This window comes from Orcinus orca, chromosome 2 (genome assembly GCF_937001465.1).
Source record: "Orcinus orca chromosome 2, mOrcOrc1.1, whole genome shotgun sequence".
NCBI classification, from domain to species: Eukaryota; Metazoa; Chordata; class Mammalia; order Artiodactyla; family Delphinidae; genus Orcinus; species Orcinus orca.
Window position 1 is genome coordinate 110604287 of NC_064560.1, and position 20618 is coordinate 110624904.

General features: G+C 36.5%; 1 protein-coding gene across 2 annotated transcripts in view; it reads left to right on the forward strand.

Annotated features, from left to right (window-relative positions):
• The first annotated feature begins 4630 nt into the window (after positions 1-4630).
• The window catches only part of MYEF2 (myelin expression factor 2), a 32336-nt gene continuing 16348 nt past the window's right edge, over positions 4631-20618 (forward strand). For both annotated transcript variants that reach the window (XM_004266753.4, XM_004266751.4), the window contains exons 1-9: positions 4631-4857; positions 9974-10182; positions 11408-11460; positions 12681-12688; positions 12793-12886; positions 16884-17075; positions 17774-17927; positions 18466-18515; positions 18635-18698. In XM_004266753.4, coding sequence (XP_004266801.1) covers positions 4697-4857; positions 9974-10182; positions 11408-11460; positions 12681-12688; positions 12793-12886; positions 16884-17075; positions 17774-17927; positions 18466-18515; positions 18635-18698 — 985 coding nt within the window. In that variant the 5' untranslated portion in view covers positions 4631-4696. The remainder of the gene's footprint in view (positions 4858-9973; positions 10183-11407; positions 11461-12680; positions 12689-12792; positions 12887-16883; positions 17076-17773; positions 17928-18465; positions 18516-18634; positions 18699-20618) is intronic.

The following is a 20618-nucleotide window of genomic DNA, read 5'->3' on the forward strand; positions in this document are numbered from 1 at the left end:
ATGTTAGTTATGAAGTCTATCATCACCATTTATAGGATTATATTCAAATATGCAGGACAGTGTGTGGATTGAACTTTATTATTCAACACTCCAAGAAATGTATTTTCCCTTCTAAATGTTGTCATTGAAAATTGAGAATGATATTGCTAAAAGGGGCAATTATTTAAGTTAAAAACAATATTTGCTATAAAGTAACCATTTTCATTAATACTCTTTGAGTTAGGATACCAAATTTGGAATAGTTAAAAATATTACCATACAATATCCATGGCTTTGGGCAAATGAAGCCTAATTCATGGAATTACTCAAGAGGAGGGAGTAACTGTGCCTATAGGAAGGGAGGTAGGGCAGAGCTGTTGGAAATTTGCTCTTCTGATCTTCCTTTTAATGGAGTTACTGGGGTGAGATTGAGGAAAAGGCAGGGTGATTTAAGTTAAGAAATTAGAACGTGAATAAAAATTGAGACTCAAGTAAGTTACCAGGAATTACAGCAGTCTTCAGTCTCCAAAGAAAAGAACTGTCCCAATATTGCTTACAAAAATCAATAGTAAATCTGTTAATGGGCAATGACCCTAGCATTGTAAAGTGGAAAAATGAAACAATTATCTAAGGAATTCAAGCAAAACTCTTGGTATTATCTGAATTATTTGAATAATTGAGGTGAAAGTGGAATTTCTGCCTGGATTATTCAGATAATTGCTTAATTCTAAACTTCTCTTGGCTAGTAGAGAACTTTCTTCAGTATGTAATTTTCGAATGGTAAATGCTAAAAAATAGACTCCTAACTTAAGCAGAGTAATAGAAGGAGGGAGAAGGAGAGAGAGAGAAAGGGAGAGAAAGGAAGAGAGAGACAATAAGTAGTTAATTGTCAGAATAGACCTGTTCTCTCCAGTGACAATAACCAACATCCACTTTTTCACCATAGAATTCTATGGTGAAAAAGTAAACTATATATGGATTTCAGTATAACCTGTTGTATTTTTTAAAGTTATAAATTCCTTTCTAAGTTCCAATTCTCTAAAGTTTGGAAACAGTGGCTTCAAATCCAGCCATTTCATTTTGTAAAGCCAAGTAAACTGACTTAAAAATCATAGCATACTTTTTCTTTGACTTCATATTATTGGTCTTTGCCTTCAGTTCTTTAAGGCAAATTAAAAGGATGCTAGTTGCTACTCTATTCTCTTCTTTGGTAGCAGAACCCTAGGCCGTGAGCCCAGCTGAAAAATTATTTGCCCACCTCCCTTACAGCTGGGTGTGTCGTGTCACCAAGTTCTAACCCGTGAGTCGAATTGTTGGGTGAGATTTCTGGATAGAATTCTTCCTTTCTGAACTGCTTCTGGTCTCCAATGTGACAAGATGCCTAGATCTCCTGTAGCCATCTTGGGCCATAGGGTGACCTTAAAAATGTTAGCCACACACTAGGATGGTGAAAGGTTAAGATAGAAGAAACCTGAGTTCATGGTCATTGTGGAGCTACTGTATCTGCTCTGGAATGCCTCCCTCTGCACTGTTTTTACTTAAAAGGGTAATAAGTTCTATCTTGTGTAAGACACTGTTATTTCTAGGCTCTGTTACCAGCAGGTGAATACAATTCCTAAATGATACACATATTAAAGTATTATTTGAAAATATTTTGGAATTTTAGGGTTAAGTTTACAGATATGTATAATGGTTCTCCCTCTCTCTCCTTTCCGTCTTCCTTCTGCTACTCTATTACAAACAACTGTAAACACACACACTTCAATTTGTGAGATAAAACTATGTGAGGTTGTATCGGTAATACATTTTGTGCAATTGCAAAGGAAAGATTTTGCAGTAGGAATTGTGAGAAGATAAAAGCTAAAGCATTAACTCGAGGATTTTTCAGTATGTGTATATGGACTAAAAAAAAGTAAATAAGGAAGGAAGAAAAATATAGAAATGGAATGTAGCAATAGGATGTTAGTAAATTTTTTATTTTTTTCAGGTTTAAGGAAAGTACAATATTAATAGCAAGCGAGGGAGGCGAGATCAATCTACAGAGCCCTCAGACGGAATAGTAGGTATTAATCATTTTCTCTTCAGAAGCTGCCCCAATTCTCTCCATCTTTTGAGATTCAGCTCTTCTATGAAGTTCTCACAGCCCGCCTATAGAAATTAACCTCTGCTGTTTATGCATTTATCAGGACTAGGGCTAAAGTACAGTGAGGGAGGTGTTTGTCTTAGGCACACCATTTAAGGGGTGCCAGAAAGCTCAGTAATCAAGATAAATATTTTAATGAAATATTTTAATTACCACACTACAGCATGCAAGCCAGTTTCCTCTTTTTCTAAATAAATTTTTAATTACACGTCACATTTATCTCTATTACAGCACTCAAACAGTGCTTTTTATAAATGTTCTCTCCCAACAGAATAGGCTGTACTCATTTTTGTATTCCTCATGTGCCTACTACTCTATTTTAAGCATAAAGACCTCCTAAAAATATTAAATTGAATCTACTGAAGGATTTTGCAAGAATATACTATATTAGAGACTGCAGGGTTAAGTTTTTATCTCAATTCAACAATAGCCAAAGAATAACGAGTGATGAATGTTTTCAAAGTACCTACAATTCAGTTCTATGAATATCACCTGACTTCTCTTTGACTAAAACCCTGCTCAGCCTGGAGAAAGGGAATTGTAATACTACTTTATATTCATATAGCACTCTGCCCTACATAAAGTGTTTTCTTTTAATCCTCATCTTAATCTTGCTAAGTAGGTATTATTATCCTTATTTATTATGGAAAGATTGAGAAGTTAAGTGATTTGCCCAAGGAGTTACAGGCAAAAAGTGTCAGAGCTGGGGTTCTAACCCAGGTTTTTTGTGTCAAAATCCAATGCCCTTTCTGTACTCGGAATGCTAAATCTTAGGGGATTGACTGAGGAGAAACAATTCATTCAGCAACTATAATAGCCTGTGTTGTATGTATGAAACAATGTCAGTAGCACCCTAAACAGCAGTATTTTACCAATTGTACTCATCATGATTAAAATTGTCCTGATTCTTACGTGTGTGTGTTTGATGAAGTAGCTCAACTCTTCTGGCATAGTGTTGGATGTTTTATGGCATTTTTTAGTCCAGGGAAAAAACCTACACATTGAAATGTCAAAGAATGGGGGAAAGTGAAGAAATTATGTATTACCTGAGTGTTAGTTTCTAATACAGCTTTACTGCTAATGTGTGCATGATATTCTGCAAAGCATGTAAATCATACATGTTTGTCTCTTTATGAAAAGAAAGATTTGGTAAAGTCTTTGAACTTTCCAGCTGAAAACGTTTATTTCAACATGAAATATTATTATAGTACTCCCAAGTTAGGAATTAAGTTTAATGGGTTTCTTTTTCATACTTAGAGGAAAAACTCTATGACTATATTTTAAAATTCCATACGGTAATTAAATTTGTTTGAGAACCTATAACTGCTTCAAATATAATTTCCATCAGTATATAATAAACACAACCCAAAACCAAAATGTCCATTATTGGCCAATCTAGTAGAAGATTTCTTATGAAAAGTATAGTTTCTCCTCATTGATTGCTACTTGGAGAATTAAAAACTTTAGTCTTTTTGTAAGCTCATGGCGTCATTCTCAAGAACAACCAGAACTCAAAGAAATTCAAAGCCATTCATTTGGTGAATTGCAACCTGTCATCAATAACTATTTATTGAATGTCCACAGGGTGCATAGGCATTGAATTGGCAAGTGATTTATTTGCATGATTCAAAGGATTTCTAAGGGAAGTCCGAAGATTTGAAGACGTTTTTAAAGATGCAAAGCTGTGTGTGCTACTCTAATTTAAACTGCCCCTACACGGAATGGTTAGAATAGTCTGGGTTTGAGAACTCTAGGGATTTCAAACACCCAGAGCCGACTTTTTTAAGCGAAGACCCCATTGGGTGCCAAACGACAGATGGGGCTGGTGGTGAGAACACGGCCCCACCAGGGGCTTCTGGACAAATCAAGCCCTCCCCGGGCTGAAGCAGGGCCGATTGCGGCCGCGTCGGTCATGACCCGCCACCCCATCCCATCCCCTCCCTCCCCTCCCCACCCCACCCCTCCCCTCCCCTCCCCTCCCCACCCCTCCCCTCCCCTCCCCTCCCCACCCCTCCCCTCCCCACCCCTCCCCTCCCCTCCCCTCCCCACCCCTCCCCTCCCCTCCCCACCCCTCCCCTCCCCTCCCCTCCCCACCCCTCCCCTCCCCACCCCTCCCCTCCCCTCCCCTCCCCACCCCTCCCCTCCCCACCCCTCCCCTCCCCTCCCCTCCCCACCCCTCCCCTCCCCTCCCCTCCCTCCCCTCCCCACCCCTCCCCTCCCCTCCCCTCCCCACCCCTCCCCTCCCCTCCCCTCCCCACCCCTCCCCTCCCCTCCCCACCCCTCCCCTCCCCTCCCCTCCCCTCCCCTCCCCTCCCCTCCCCTCCCCACCCCTCCCCTCCCCTCCCCACCCCTCCCCTCCCCTCCCCTCCCCTCCCTTCCCCTCCCTTCCCCTCCCCCCCATCAGCTCACACCATCTCCCAGTCTCCAAGCCCCGACCGGTTCTCGCGAGATCCGGGCAACTGAGCGCTCGGGGCCTTTTCAAATCGGGATCCGTTACCGCTTTCCCAGCCGCCGCCATTGTGGCGCTCGGAGCCCCTCAACGCAGGCGGCGCAGGCGGAGGCCGTGGCGGCGGGATGGCCGACGCCGACAAGCCTGAGGTGCTTAGGGCAGCTAGCGACGACAGCCCGCATCGGCAGCCCGCGGAGCCGCCGGGCGAGCCCCGGCGAGAACCTCACCCGCCCGAGCAGGAGAAGCAGCCGCCGCAGCACAGCAGCAGCTCCAATGGCGTTAAAATGTATTGTCTTTTCCTCCGGGGACTGGGACGAGGTGGGGGGGGGGCGGGAAGTCGACCGGGGGGCCCCACGCAGGGCTGAGCCTTGGGCCGTGGGCGGCGGGAGGTGCAGGTGCAGCCGGCCCTCCCCGTCCGCCCCGAAGCGGGGGATCCCGGGTGTGGGCCTGGGGTCTGGCGCCCCTCCCCTACTTCTGGCCCAAGACCGTGAGTCACCCCTTCTTCCCTGACTTCGGCTGGAAAACCTTTCAGCAGAGGTCGGCGGCCGCCACAGTTTGCAGAAAAATGGTCCCCCTTTTAAAGGCCAGTAGTTAGTGTTCATCACTAGGGAGTAACTAGGGATGACATCATCGGACATTTTCTCTTAACCACCGAAGACGTTTGTAAAAGGAATATCCCCCCATCTCCCCGTCCTCATTCTGAGCTTTATAAGTTCACTGTTGTTTTCTAAAGTATGTATTCATTTCTTAACTGATATATAGCAAGAGGAAGTTTAGTAATATGCTGTGAGACTGAATCCATTGTTACCCTTGAATTGGTAAGAGGTACTTTAAAAAGGGAACTGTGCGTGGTGCCTTGCTCCGCCCCCCCTCAACTCCCTCCCCCTGTTTGTCAGCCACGCAGGCTATTTAAAAAAAAAAAACTCAGTGCGGGATGGTAGGATATTAATTTTGGTAAAATGGTAAAATAAGATCTTTTTTAGTTGAAAAAACCCCACTACTTTTAAGATTGCAGCTGTCATCGGTACCGATAAAGAATGTAGTCGATTCGAATCCATAATAATGCTGTGCTCCCCTTTGTTCTTGTTATATAGGGGGAATATGAAGTCAGGCATTTGATTTGCACATGCCCAGCTCTTTAAACCTGAAGTTGAAAGTATGTTAATAATTTAGTGAAAACACTAAATTTAGTAGAAAGTGAAAGTGAACATAAGGTTCACACAAAAATAGGAAAGGTAAATGTTCTTACTTTTCTTTTGTATAAGAACCTGTGTAAGAACAGACCTGGACCAGTCTGTTTAAGGGTTGACTGCAGATAGATAAGGTAGGTCTCCCAGCTCTGTTATGTACTCTTGCTCTCAACTGGATTTGAATAGGATAGGCAGTATCTTCCAGGCAAAATAGAGGTGGAACGTGGTGCACTTAGTAACTGAAGACCCAGAAAGTGAATGAAGCACTTTCTACCCTGCCTGCCAAAATGTGGGCTTTCAGGGATTTGGCATCATAAATACAAATGAAAACTAGTAGAATGATAAAAGCATTTTGTTTATACCTAAATATGGGCCTGCCACATCCTGAACAAAAAGTACAGCCTTGAATTATGGAGAGAAGTCGTGCTATACTTGGGTATGATTAGTTTAATAGTCTTGGTACAGATAAAGCTGGTATCTAAACCTCCATTAGATCTAAAAGGCTCTAATCCCTTTTAAAGTCTCACTGGGGTTTAGCTAGACAGAAGAGGACAGAGGTGGGAAAAGAATCCCTTTCACTTCTGATTGAGGAAGAGGAAAACATAAGGTGAAGCAATGTTACCAGTAAATACAAATGCAGATTCTTTTCATATTGCTTATAATTCATCTCTCTCCCTCTTTTCCCAGTTGAGTAAAGAAGCCAGTTTACTGTCAGAGGTTTCTTGTACTGCTTATTCCTTAAGAACATATAATGGTCTATCATGGGTCACTCACACTGAATAACTAGGGACATTTACCTGCATCAGTCTAACAGCCTTTTTTTGTTTTGACCCTGGGCACCAACTGGAGTAGTTTACAACCCAACACATAAACCTTGAGTTGATTCACCATATATTTTTAATGAGAAGAATTCATAGAGGTGATTAAAAATTACCAAATATTGCCTTAAAATATATGTTGCTTAGAAGTGGACAGAATGCTGTTTGTCATCAAGACTGAAATGATTTTTACTGAGGTTAATTCATAGTAATTAAAGATGGAGGCAGCTATGTCAGAGACAGCTATGTCTTACTCCTGTTTGTATTTCCCAAGTCCTTATATTTAAAAAGGTGCAATAAACATTTAAGAAATGCAGAAGTGAACTTATATGATCATGAAACTCATGTACAGAGGATTTATTTGGCATGTTCACATCTTTTGACAAGAAATTAAAGATGTTTACGTAGGTCTCGTCTTTTTCTTTATGCCAAAATGGTATACTAGCTCTCCTTAAGTGAATAGAGAGAAAAATAGCAGTATTGTTATAACTCTTTATTATTCATGTGTGACTAAGTAACACCTTGGAGCATATGGAGATTCAGAGTTACATTACAGTGGTTGTATAAAATATTAAGTATTGGTGCAAGGTGTAGTGTTTGAAGTAGAGTAGTATTTTTTATTATATTAGGAGTAAAGAATGGAACCGGGCTTGATTTTGGATCTCATAGCATTATGCTTTTTAAGTCACATATTGAAACTGTGTGTCCTCATTTGATGTTGGATACTGATTTTTCAGAAATTGATGTTAATTCGGGTAGACATAATTTAGTCTTAAGAGTAGATAATGTTTTTGTGACTTAGAATCATCACAGTCTTTATTTCAAGTACATTACAAGGGAGATTGCTTAGATGAATAGTTCTGGAATTATTACATGGAATTCTGGATATAGTGCCAATATTTTGATATTATGTAGTATCATTTTCCTATGAGTTTTCACATATATCTTTACTGTCTTTCCCATAGTGTATTTATGACTTAAAATGAGTTCAGAAATTGAGTAATTACAGTTCACTTTCTTAATAATCAGACTACACCTCTAGCAACTAAACTGATCTACCTTCCATAGTAATCTTAATTTATGCATTGTAGATGAGCAGTTTAACAGTATCTTTAAGATGCCACTAATTGGGGAAAGCTTGAAGAAATCTCTCCCTCTGGTCATCCCTTGAGTAATAAAGAACATATCCTATATAATAACTTTACCTCTTAATGAAATTGTTAGATTGTTGTAAGCTTACAACATCCATGTAAGAATAAAAGAACATAGCGAGTGATTCAGAACTTTGTTCAGTTTTCACAGTTGGTTTCATCTAGGAATAAAATAGGCAGGGGAAGGTGTATTTGGATAGGGACTGTATAGATGTCTGCTCACCTGAACAGAGACTTAGTTTATTTTAAAAAACCTTCATTGAATTCAGCCTGTTATGTAAATAGGTTCTTTGGGGGATTAAAAAGAAGGGTTTGTTCTTGTATTCACTGTACTCAGAAACAAGAGAAAAGTGCTCTGTGGCTTTTTGACTGCTTGCTGCCATTTATAGGAGTGCCACTCTGTTCAGACAGGTAGGTACTTGCTAGAGTTGGACAGTTGAGAAGACTGCTTCCAGGCATGCTGTTTCTGATGAGGGAAGATGTTTGATAGTGAAGGTGTCCCTGTCAAGGTCTAAAGAGGTAGCAAAGCATGTTTGGCCCTAATGTGTCTTCCTTGATTTTAGCAGTTTTTCTGGCAGACAGTAGCATCATCTATGGGTTCTTAATTGACTATTCATTCAAAAATTAATATTTATCAAACACATGTTACCACGCTAGATGCTGCTGACACCAATGCAGACGGTTTTTGTTCTCGTAGAGTTTTACATACTGTATTTATGGCTGCGTTGTTACCTGCTCAGAAAAACAGTGTCTGAAAACTTCACTATATTGTGGAACAAATGACTACAGTAAGAGGTGTGTGTGGAGCACTGCAATGTATAGATTCCCACAGTCGCTTGGCTTAGAAGATAATATAGAGCCTGGATTATGAAACCTGATTGGTTGTCAGAATAATCCAGAAAGCTTTAAAAGATTTAGATTCCTGGATGTCATTCCCAGAGATTTTTCTTAGTATATGTTTGTGAAAAATTGCTTTAAAATCGAAGTTTTAATTAAATAGTTTTAAATTCACTAGGGTAATTAGTGACTTAGAAGAAATATATTGTTTCTTCTGTAAAAAAAAAAAATTACTTTTGAGAAGTAAATTGCATTTTTAAAATGTATCTCCAGATTTTTATCTTTAGGGTTTGCTTTAAGTGTATACTTAACATGTTATAGGTGCTTGGTGGATAGCATCATATAGTTGTAATGTGATTGCAATCTTATAAATTAAATATTTTTCCAGTTAGGACCTCATTAAAAAGTAGATTTGTAGGGCTTGCCTGGTGGCGCAGTGGTTGAGAGTCCTCCTGCCGATTCAGGGGACACGGGTTCGTGCCCCGGTCCGGGAAGATCCCACATGCCGCGGAGCGGCTGGGCCCGTGAGCCATGGCCGCTGGGCCTGTGCGTCCGGAGCCTGTGCTCCACAACGGGAGAGGCCACAACAGTGAGAGGCCCGCGTACCGCAAAAAAAAAAAAAAAAAAAGTAGATTTATAAAATTCTGGTTCATGTTGCATTTAAGTACTGCTTCCCTTCTCCATCCCATCCCACCATTTTAGGTGATACTACTAATAAAAATGGCATGATTCTATGAAGTATGCTATCCTAGTTTATAGGTTAAAACACAGAAAATATTGGGCATGAAAATAGGATACCTTATCATTTTTCTATGTTGACCAATTTGGGAAGAGACAAAAATTATGAGAGTCGTATGGGAGTATATAGATAAAATTATGTTTTAATTATGTTCTTAAAGCAGTGGAAGAGGAAAGTTTTGGGAGGAAACCATTAACCTTTAAGAGAGAAACTTTTTCTGGGTCTCATTTTGTAAATTAATTTTTGTAGAGTTCTGAATGAGGCCCAGAAAGTTAATTCTCCATTAAAGGTGGAAGTTTTAATATACTCTAGGAATAAAATCACCCATTTTACCCTCTTGTCAGGTTCTAACAACGTTTATTAAGTAGTATGATGGGAAAAACTAGGTTTGTTTGAATGCTGCAGCTATTTAATACAGAATAAAAGGAGGGTTGTTAAATGAGAACTTTGGTAATATGCCCAAATCATTGCTTTGAAAAGACATTGAGTAATTTCAAAGCCAGTAGGCTGGGTCTCCAGCTGCTTTGCTGAGATCTAACTTAGGGGAGAATTTTGTGACGTGAAGTGATAAATATGAAATATTTATTTAACGTAGACTTACATTATGGAAGCCCCGCTGAGGTTTTCTTTTTGTTGTTCTGTTTTTTGTTTTATTTTTAATTCACAGGGAGAATGATGAATCGGTCAAAGAAGAGAAATCTGAATTAAAAGAAAAATCTACAGGAAATAAGAAAGCCAACAGATTTCATCCTTATTCAAAAGATAAGAACTCAGGCACTGGAGAAAAGAAGGGTCCAAATCGTAACAGAGTTTTTATTAGCAACATCCCATATGACATGAAATGGCAAGCCATTAAAGATCTAATGAGAGAAAAAGGTAACTATTTTTGAGAAACCCATTGTTGGATAATTTTCATATAGAATGAGAGGGAGCTAAGCAAACTTGTTTTTATTCCTCTTAGCCACACAGACTCAAAAAATTGATTTTTTTGACACATAAATTAATCTTTTCCTCTTCTTTCACTTGACACAATTTCATTACAAGGTAGTACGGATAAATGAAGTTTTTTTTTTTTTTGCCATTTTAGTGGGGTAGTAGCGAACCAGCATATGCATGCCACCAAGAATTTTGTTAAAGTGATTGCTTTGTCTAGTTGAAGTTTTTATAGATTTTTAAAGGCCTATTGCATTAGGTAAGCAATATATTTAGCGTGTTAACGTATGAATAATAAGGTCTGATTATTTTTTTTTCCAAAAGCTGTTTTGTTATTATCTTGGTGGAGTCTGGAATCTGGCTGTGGAATTCATTTTGTTTGCATTGTCATGAATGCCATGATGCTGTCTCTGCAGTTCTATATTAAAATTGTGTTACTGCTGTTGCAGTTTTGTTTTCAGAATAACCTGAAAACCTTCATTTTATATACATGGTTGATTTTGGGGAAAAATATTTTTAATACTTGATCTTGTAAAAGTTAGTTTTGTTATCTCTTGAAAAATTGAGTTTCAACAGTCCTGCAAACTACTTACTTGGTTTTGAGGCTGATCTCTTCTAATAAATAAAAAAAATTTTGCATTGGTGTATCTGTTGTAAGGTGACAACTATTTGATTGGTTTTATTCATTGACTTTATTTAGAAAGTGTGTGGCTTGCTGTGAAGCATGACTTGTAAATTTAGTTTACTGACGGCAAACAAGATTGAAGACATTCAGGTAGAAAGTCACCTTAAAACAGCTGTTGTGTGTAGGCGACCAAAGTTATTTGAAAAGTGCTAATGTTGATGTTTTTAATATGATAGGCTAAGGGACCATTTGTATGTATATGTGCATTTGTTCACCAACTATATCATGCTGGCCAAAATATGATCTGTAGCATGAATTAGGTTAATATGGTTGTTAGCTTTTTTAGAGAATGTGGATGATGTACATTTCTGAAAATTAGTTAAATTTACATAGCCATTGACAGGAGGTATGTTGGTCTGGTTTTGATTGTTGGTGAATAATAGGTGCTTTTCTGTAGAGTTGTGCACAGGTGTGCAGTAAAGCAAGATATTGGTGTTTAAATGTATTGTTTCTTGGTATCTTCCTTTTGTATGTCTTATGTAGTTGGTGAGGTTACATACGTGGAGCTCTTTAAGGATGCGGAAGGAAAATCAAGGGTAAGTGCTGTGGGCAATCATCTGCTTGAGGTTTAAAAGTTCCTCAGCAGTTTACTTTTTGTATAATACTTGTACCAGTTTTTGGAAACTTAAGTTTCATTTTGCTTTACTTTATTATGAAAGATTTGAGGCTTTATACTAGCAAGTCTGACACTTATACAAACCAAACTAGCTGCCTTGAAGGGATGGGTTTTGTAAATGCTCATAAAGGGCGTTCACTTTTCTAATGCTCTAAGGTAATGCTTCTTAGCCAATAGATTTTAATATAGGATATTTTTTGTTGTGTTTTGATGTCTTTAAGGATATTTTAAAAATCACTGAATTGATAATATTTCCTAAGAGTTCTATGAGAGGCCTATAGCTTAAAGGTGTTAATTCAGAATGTACATTTGAAACTTGCACTGAAGAGCCTAATTTGGTAGCCTGCAGGACTACATAAAAGGCAGTGCTCTGGCCAATTGGTATGAATAACAGTGATGATTAAATTGACATAGAAGGAATTGGTTGATAGTAGATTTTGAATTTTAGCAAGAAAGCAATATATTGAGGAATATAATGGAAAGCTTTTTAACAATGTTTAATTATACTAGCAAAAACCAGTTGGGTGCATGAGAAATAAAAACTTTGTCATCACATTCAAATGGCACTTTGAACAGTAATATTGACAAGGAATTATATAAAAAATGATTCTACTAATTTGTTTCTTTAGCATAGTTCTTTTTTTAATATACTTACAACTGGATGCTATTAAATTGTGTGCAGCCAGTTTTGAGAACTTTAACATTAGATTAATATTTCCTATTTTGATTTTAATAAAATTGAAAATTTTACATTAAAAATTATTTGTGTACCATATATCTTTCAAAAATATTCATAACAATGTAAAGATAGGTATTTGAGAGCCTTCAGTTACTTCCTTGAGTTACTTTTGATTGAATTTGTGGGATGACATTACTTTAGTTTTAAAGAAGAATCATCTAAAAGTAAAAATGTGCTCCAAACTTGTTAGATGCTAGATTCTACAATCTTAAATAGATAGATCTGAAAATTTACAGAAAATTTGTGGTCACGTGCCTGTTATATTCTGGAGGTCTAAAAGACAAAGAATGATTGTATTATTGATTTTTAATGATTTAAATGTTAGAATCTGCCATTAACTTCGTCTACTGATCCAGAACTTTTTTTCTTTTGCATATATTGACAAATCTACCTGGATATAGGGTTGTGGGTAAGAATTTTCTTTTTTTATGTATCTTAAGTCAAATTTAAACTTATGATTGGAAAAAAATCTTAGTACATAAACATTTCCTATAAATTTTTTTCCCCATTAAGTGTGGTTGAATTCAAAGATGAAGAATTTGTCAAGAAAGCACTAGAAACTATGAACAAATATGATCTTAGCGGAAGACCCTTGAATATCAAAGAGGTAAGATTTCTTATATTTGGAATAATTTAAACATTTGAATTATAAGGACATGTCTTGTTTGGATTTTCATCTAGTAAGGTTATTTATCTGATTACAGCATTTTTTTTAAAGAGTAGATGCTTACTAAAGCATTATATAATTGATGATAGTTTTGCTTGTACATGATTTTCCTATTTGCCCTTAAGCAGTATCCTGTGTATATGATTTGTTCCAAGTTATTATAAGCAGGGGTGTATGATTTTAAAAAATTACAGGACACAGAAATTTAAAGATGACAAACTTAAGGTGCTGACTTTTTTATACCAAGTTTATAGTTGGTATAAACATTTTCAGTTTTTAGACTGTTATTAGATTTAAGAAATATTGTAGATATTCTAGTTGATAATTAAAGTTTGCTTAATAATGCAAATACCTTATGGATTTGAATAAAATTGATACTCACTTTTAATAAAATTAACCTGAAACTATCCCAGATTAAAATTTAATAAAAGTTATAAATCGGTTAGTGAAATTTATAACTGGAACTTGGAAACCTTTAAAGTGGAGATGTTCCCGTTGTATGAAACAGTGTATAAATATGTTGACAAAAAGAATGATTGGACGATACATGAAAACCTGTTTACAGTTAGGTGTAATTTACCTTGGAAATGATTAACTTGAATAGAAGTCATTTTCATGTCTTTCTTTAGTTCATATTGTTGATCTTACTGAATAGTTGATCACATACCACATAGGTATATATCCTTGCTAAAGTCTATAGTAAAAAATGATAGAGGATGTAACTTTGGGTCCCTGAAGAGTTTCCACCAACATGGATGCAAATCATTATAGAGCAGTACTGTCAGTCACAATTTAATTTAGTATGGTATTGGTTTGAGTCCCAGATCTATCACTTTCTAGCTGTGTAGTTGAGTTATTGTCTAAACCTTAGTAATTATAATAGTATACAGATAATACTTACCTAGTTAGGGTTTTTATGAGGATTAAATGGAGATACATTTATGAGGATTAAAAAAACTCAGGTTCTGGCATCAGAGAATCTGACCCAGGGCAAATTACTTAACTTCTCTGTTTTCTTATCACTAAAATGGGTATGATACTAGAATCTATGTGATAGTGTTATGAGGACTCAAAGAGTTAATATATATAAAACAATAAATGTTACATATTTGTTACAATTATATAAAGCACTTAGCACAGTGCTGAAAATATTGTAACTACATAATAAATGTTAGCTGTAATAATAATTTTTTTTAACTTAAAAAAATTAATTTATTTTGGCTGCATTGGGTTTTTGTTGCTTTGCGTGGGCTTTCTCTGGTTGCGGCTAGTGGGGGGTTCTCTTCATTGCAGTGCACGGGCTTCTTATTGCAGAGGCTTCTCTTGTGGAGCACAGGCTCTATGTGCACGGGCTTCAGTTGTTGTGGCACTTGGGCTCAGTAGTTGTGGCTCACGGGCTCTAGTGCACAGGCTCAGTAGTTGTGGCGCACCGGCTTAGTTGCTCTGCGGCATGTGGGATCTTCCTGGACCAGGGCTCAAACCTGTGTCCCCTGCATTAGCAGATGGATTCTTAATCACTGTGCCACCAGGGAAGTCCCTGTAATAATAATTTTGATTGTTGTTATTCCTGCCCAAGGTGGGAGTGTTACTGGTCCTTGGTCTCTTGTTCCTGGATATGAGATGATAATAGCTTAAAATTAAAGGCCATGCTGCCAACAAATACAGGTATCCCATATCCCTTTATTGGAGTCAGCTTCAGAATTTCTCTAATTCTATTTGAGCCTAGGGGCTTATTCTTTCCTTTCTTTTTAAATATTTTGACTGAGATGTAGAAAATTGGTAGAGAAAGTTTAGACTGTTGTAATCTGTGCCAGCCATTTATTTGGTAATTTTTATGCATAAGCCAGGACCAGTTTTCCAGAAATGTGCTGATACCCTAGTAATTTCCCATAAGGGTGACATTTGTAGAATAGCCACCATTTGGGAAATTATTATTTTGAGAATTATGACTTGCTTTTTTATGATGTTTCCTATTCCTCTTCAAGTGACCAGTGTTATATGGAATTTCCTGGCAGTCCAGTGGTTAGGACTCTGTGGTTTCACTGCCGAGGGCTGGGGTTCAGTTCCTAGTCGGGGAACTAAGATCCCACGAGGCTCACAGTGTGGCCAAAAAAAAAAAAAAAAAGACAAGTATTATAGATTCTGTGTCTTTTTTTAACTGGAAAAAAAGTTTATTGGATGCTAAAGGCCAAGCCCGTATTGTTTGTGTTCTTTTAAGTTTTAACACATTGTAGATCCTCAGTAATATTTCAGAGACCCTATAATAGAGTTATGTGATCCAAGTTGATATAGGATACTCCCAGTTTTTACTTCCTAAAGAGAAAAATGGTTGAGTTTGGCCTGGCTAAATGATGAGGTGTTCTTTATTCAGTTAACTTTTTCGGATTAATATCTCTAAAGGTCCCTTTCTTGGAATTATCTGATTTTCACGTGGGTGGCTGGGGTCAGTGCTGAGAAATACTAGTTCGAGTCTAGGGAAAAGTATATTTCCGATATTCATTAACAGATATTAGAATTGCATTTTTAAATTTAATTAAGTGAGGTTTAGTAGCAGTTGTAAACTTATTAGAGGCCCTCTCATAGCAGTAGCAGGCAGTGACTGGCAGGCTGACATCTAAGGAGAAAAGAGGAATGAAAATCATGCTACATAGTAGGTGGTTTTACATAATTTGTATTTTATATATGTTTTACATGTGTGTTTATATTTTTGTGTGTATATATGTTTATATATATATCATACCTAAAAAATCAAAATATAACAATGTTTTATTAATGTTAAGATGTGAAGGACAAACAATCTGACTATCGTAATGGTTCATGAAGCATCTTCCCTGCTATGTCCTCCTCCTTCCCCCATAGGTAACCACTATTCTAAGTTTTGTATTTGTGCAAGATTTTGAAACCTTAGACCTGAAGCATTTATTTATTAACTTAAAAGAGTTTTATAGCATTCTTCAAAACATTAATTTCTTTGCTTTTGTATTTCTTTTTATTTCTTCATGGTGATGGAATACATTGGATGCCAGAATACCTTTATTCTTACATTCACTTCACCTTCTATTTTCCAGCCTTCCTAGAAAATTTATTAAAGTCATCCAACTTTCTTTTTATTACTATTCCCAGATGGAGGCCAGCAGAGTAGAGTTGATGGTTACATATATCATAATCATTTGGTATTGCAGATGATAGTCTATCTGTGTGTTTATTTGGTTTTTGTTTGTTTTTTGTACTCTACTTACTGAGATGAGTGAGAAGTATGTTTAAGCTTGCCTTTTTTGCTTTGTTTAAAGGCAGCATATTTCTCTTAAAAGTCAACGAACTTAAGAAAAGAAAAACCAAGCAATGTTTAGTACCATTCTTCATGCCTTTCTTTATGTCCCTTCTCCTTCCATCTCAGATCATAATCATTGTTGAGGATGGAAAGAGGTTGGAAAGTGGATAATTGTATTTTGTTCGGGAATGAAATTTCCACATTATAACAGTTCCTCTCTACCCCAGTATTCCTGGGTTTTATAAAAGGCTGTTCTTCTGTTGAAAGCTTTGAGTTAGTATGAATTTGTCATTACATTGGGCATATAGTGGTGGGAATAAGAGTCACAGTAAGTATTTTGTTCCTCTTTGAGTTATGTGGATTTATGTGTGTGTGCCATATACTTGTATACCTGTATGAGGGCAAAATTAAACTAATTTCAAGTTCTTAAGTGACTTTAGTGATTGGAAAGAGATATTTAATTGACATCCCTGGAGACTGAAATCTCTTGTCTATCCACAGGTTTTTATGGGACTGAATTCTCTGGATGAGAAAAAAGCTCACTCTTCAAGAGGGCCACTAATTTGAGCCAGTTGGGATAGCTGCTGTAGAATTTGAAGTTGTTATTTTAGTGATATAGACTTACTGATGTATCTGGTGGCATTTAACATTCACTGTGTGTTATAGGATCCTGATGGAGAAAATGCTCGTAGGGCACTGCAACGAACAGGAGGATCATTTCCAGGAGGACATGTACCCGACATGGGATCGGGATTGATGAATTTACCACCTTCCATTCTCAATAATCCAAACATTCCTCCTGAGGTTATCAGTAATTTGCAGGCTGGTAGACTTGGTTCCACAATTTTTGTTGCTAATGTAAGTTTAAGCTTTACTCTAAAAATTTGCCATTCAGATATTTAGTTCTAATCATGAGATTATTTAATTAGATGAATGGGTCATAGGTTTATAGAACATTTTGCTTGTTTTTAACTAAGCAAAACAGTAATTATTGTAAACTCAAACCCAATTTAAGTCCATAAATATAAGATCAGAGTGTAAATACAAGTATTTAGGATTTTTTAAAACGGAACTGTGGAATTTATAAACACTTAAGCAGTTCTTGAAATTATGTACTTACATTATATGTGATTTTTGTTCATATTGGTAAATGGATTTCTTTCTTTAGCTTTGATACTTGATATTTGTGAATGTGCATGTTGTAGTTGGTTTGTCATTTGTTCTAAGCTTTTGGAAGTCAGTGATATCAACCATACTTTCCAAAATCTGAATTTCTGTCAGTAAAAATAGATATGAAAGTTTCAAATGTACAAAACAGGATTGAGCAGCTCTGAGAGACTGTTTTGGGAATTAAAAAAAATAAGGGTAAGGAACAATGTAGATGTAGCTTAACCGATCTTTAATAATTTAAGATGTTTCTACGTGAATACTATTGATATACTGTTTAACAAGAATTATAGTTCTTTATCTTTTTGAGAGTTTAGAAAAGACTTGTATTATTTATAAGTGGGGAGAGGAGTTAATAGGTGTGTAACTTTATATAATTTTATATTAAGCTTGACTTCAAAGTTGGTTGGAAGAAGCTAAAGGAAGTGTTCAGCATAGCTGGAACTGTAAAGCGGGCAGATATTAAAGAAGACAAAGATGGCAAGAGCAGAGGAATGGGCACAGTCACTTTTGAACAAGCAATTGAAGCAGTTCAAGCAATTTGTATCCTGATTTACACTTTAGCATTATTTAATAAGGTTGAAGAAGTTTGATACCGTTTTGTGGGGATTATGGAATTTAAGGTTGCCTGGCTTAGAAATATGTATTAGAATTTAGTCTCCAGCACATAAAACCTTTACTATGTCCAAGTACTAAAGTCACTCTTAAAACTTGAATTAGCCATATTGTATAGGCCTGGTATGAACTTTTTTCTACTTTCTCTTCCTACCACAACTAATTGTATACATGCTGTTGACAGTAATGTAATTCATTGTACGTTAATACAGTTGCTTTAAATGAAGCCTTGTTAATTTTCTTTTTGCAGTGGTTGAATTAAAGATACTTATAAAATAAAACTATAAAGCAAAGAACTGAAGATTTTTGAGTATGCGGAAGAGACTAATACAAATAAGTAAAATACTAAGGATGTTTTTTAAAATATTAGAGATAGTCTGATGCTAAATATGATTATTAAAAATGTGTTTGTGTTCAAGTATAATTTCATAGTTGCCTAACTGGCTTTCCTTGACTGAACCAACAGCTATGTTCAATGGGCAGTTTTTGTTTGATAGACCTATGCATGTGAAAATGGTGAGTTCCTGTATATCACTTCAACTCTCCAACCTCTTCAAATGTTTTATCTGCTCTCTTCTATGTTACAGATCTTTTTAATTATATATTAACCATATAATAAACTTTTTTGCAATTAGGATGACAAGTCTGTCCCTCATGAAGACTTCCGTTCACATGATAGTAAAACACCACAATTACCACGTAAGTAAAAGCTATTATTAGAAGTAATACAGACTATTCTTTTTCAATTTCATGATATGCTAAGCAAAACTTTATTTTTGTGCCTACTTCCCAAGTTGCCCACAGTTTGGTGTTTGGAGTTATGGAGCTAGTTTGGCATAATTGATTATATGTGACAGACACTTTTCTTTCTTTTTGTAGTTTTTCCTGATTATAAAAGCAATATATACTAAAAAATTTGTTAAGCTCATATGTGAGGGGGAAAAAAAACCGTTGTGATTTTACCACCCATAAGTAACCTCCATTATAACATTTTTGTGCATTTCCTTCCAGTCTTTTCTTCTAGGTGTATTTTTTTACACAGTTGGGAACTACCATATAAATAATTTTCTATTTTTTTGTTTAACAAAAACATTATTCTATGTTAAAAATTCTTTCCAAAATTTATTGGCTATTGATAATCTATCATATGGATGCTCCGTAACTATTTCACTGTTATGTATATTGTAGGTATTTTAACATTTTCCCTTTAATCACCAATAGAGTTTTTTCTTTTTCTTTCTTTTTGTATACAAATCTTTGGTATGTTTTTGGTTATTTCCTTAAGATGGATATCTTGATGTAGATTTACAGGTTTTCAGGTATGCTTATTGATCAGTATTATCAAATTGTTTTTCAAAGGATTATAAAACAGCAATATGATGTACTTAACATCTGTGTCTCAATACCCCATGTTCAAAATGAGGATGCTTGATAGTACCTACTTCATGGGGTTGGCATGAGTATTACATGAATTAATATATAGTATATGTAAAGCACTTAGAACAGTTCTGGCATAATGTAAGCACTCAGTAAATACTACCTCGTGTTCTTACTTTTTGTTGTATTTTCTCTGGTTAGTATTAAAGTTTTTTTTCCATAAAATATTTAAAATATAAAATCACTCGTGTAGCTGTGTAGACCATATTTGTTTTAGGTGATTTTTCTTTAAAATAAAATTTTACAGATAAAGATTCTTCTCCCCTGCCACCTCCCACTAGATACCTTACCTAGAGGAAACAACTTATGAATACAGTGTTTATCATTTAGGTTTTAATAATTTGATCACACATTTATACATCCATAAACATTATATGAAATTGTTTTGCTGGATTTAAAATTTGGTGTGAGTGAAATTATATTGTGCCTATTATTCTGCAACTTGCTGGTTTTGGTTTAACCTTGTTTCTGAGATTCATTTGTGTTTGATAGATTGTAGCTCTAGTTCCTTTATTTTAACTGCTAATACCACATTTTACATATATATTTTTTAGGTTATTCTAATCTTCTGTTATTAGAAACAATACTAAGTTGAGGAGTGTTTTGTTCTTTTTCTCTTAGAATAATACATTCTCAATGTTTGCTAGAAATTATTTGTAAAACTGGCCTTGTTTTATTGTTTGTGGGAAGATTTTTAACTATTTATTGTTCATATTTCCTGTTGCTTCTTGACTCAATTGTAATTTCTACTTTTCTGAGAATTTTACCGTTTTTCCTCATCTTCAGATTTATTGGCATAAAATAGTCTCTAAATTTTTGCCACATCCATAGTTCTTTTTTAAATTCCAGTGGTTTGCAATTTCTCTTTTTTTCTTTTTTTTTTAAATTTTTTTTTTTTTGCTGCGTTGGGTCTTCACTGCTGCGCATGGGCTTTCTCTAGTTGCGGTGAGCGGGGGGGCTACTCTTCATTGCGGTGCGTGGGCTTCTCATTGCCGTGTCTTCTCTTGTTGCAGAGCACAGGCTATAGGCGCGCAGACTTCAGTAGTCGTGGTGCGTGGGCTCAGTAGTTGTGGCTCACGGGCTCTAGAGCACAGGCCCGGTAGTTGTGGTGCACGGACTTCGTTGCTCCGCAGCACGTGGGATCTTCCTGGACCAGGGCTCGAGGCCGTGTCCCCTACATTG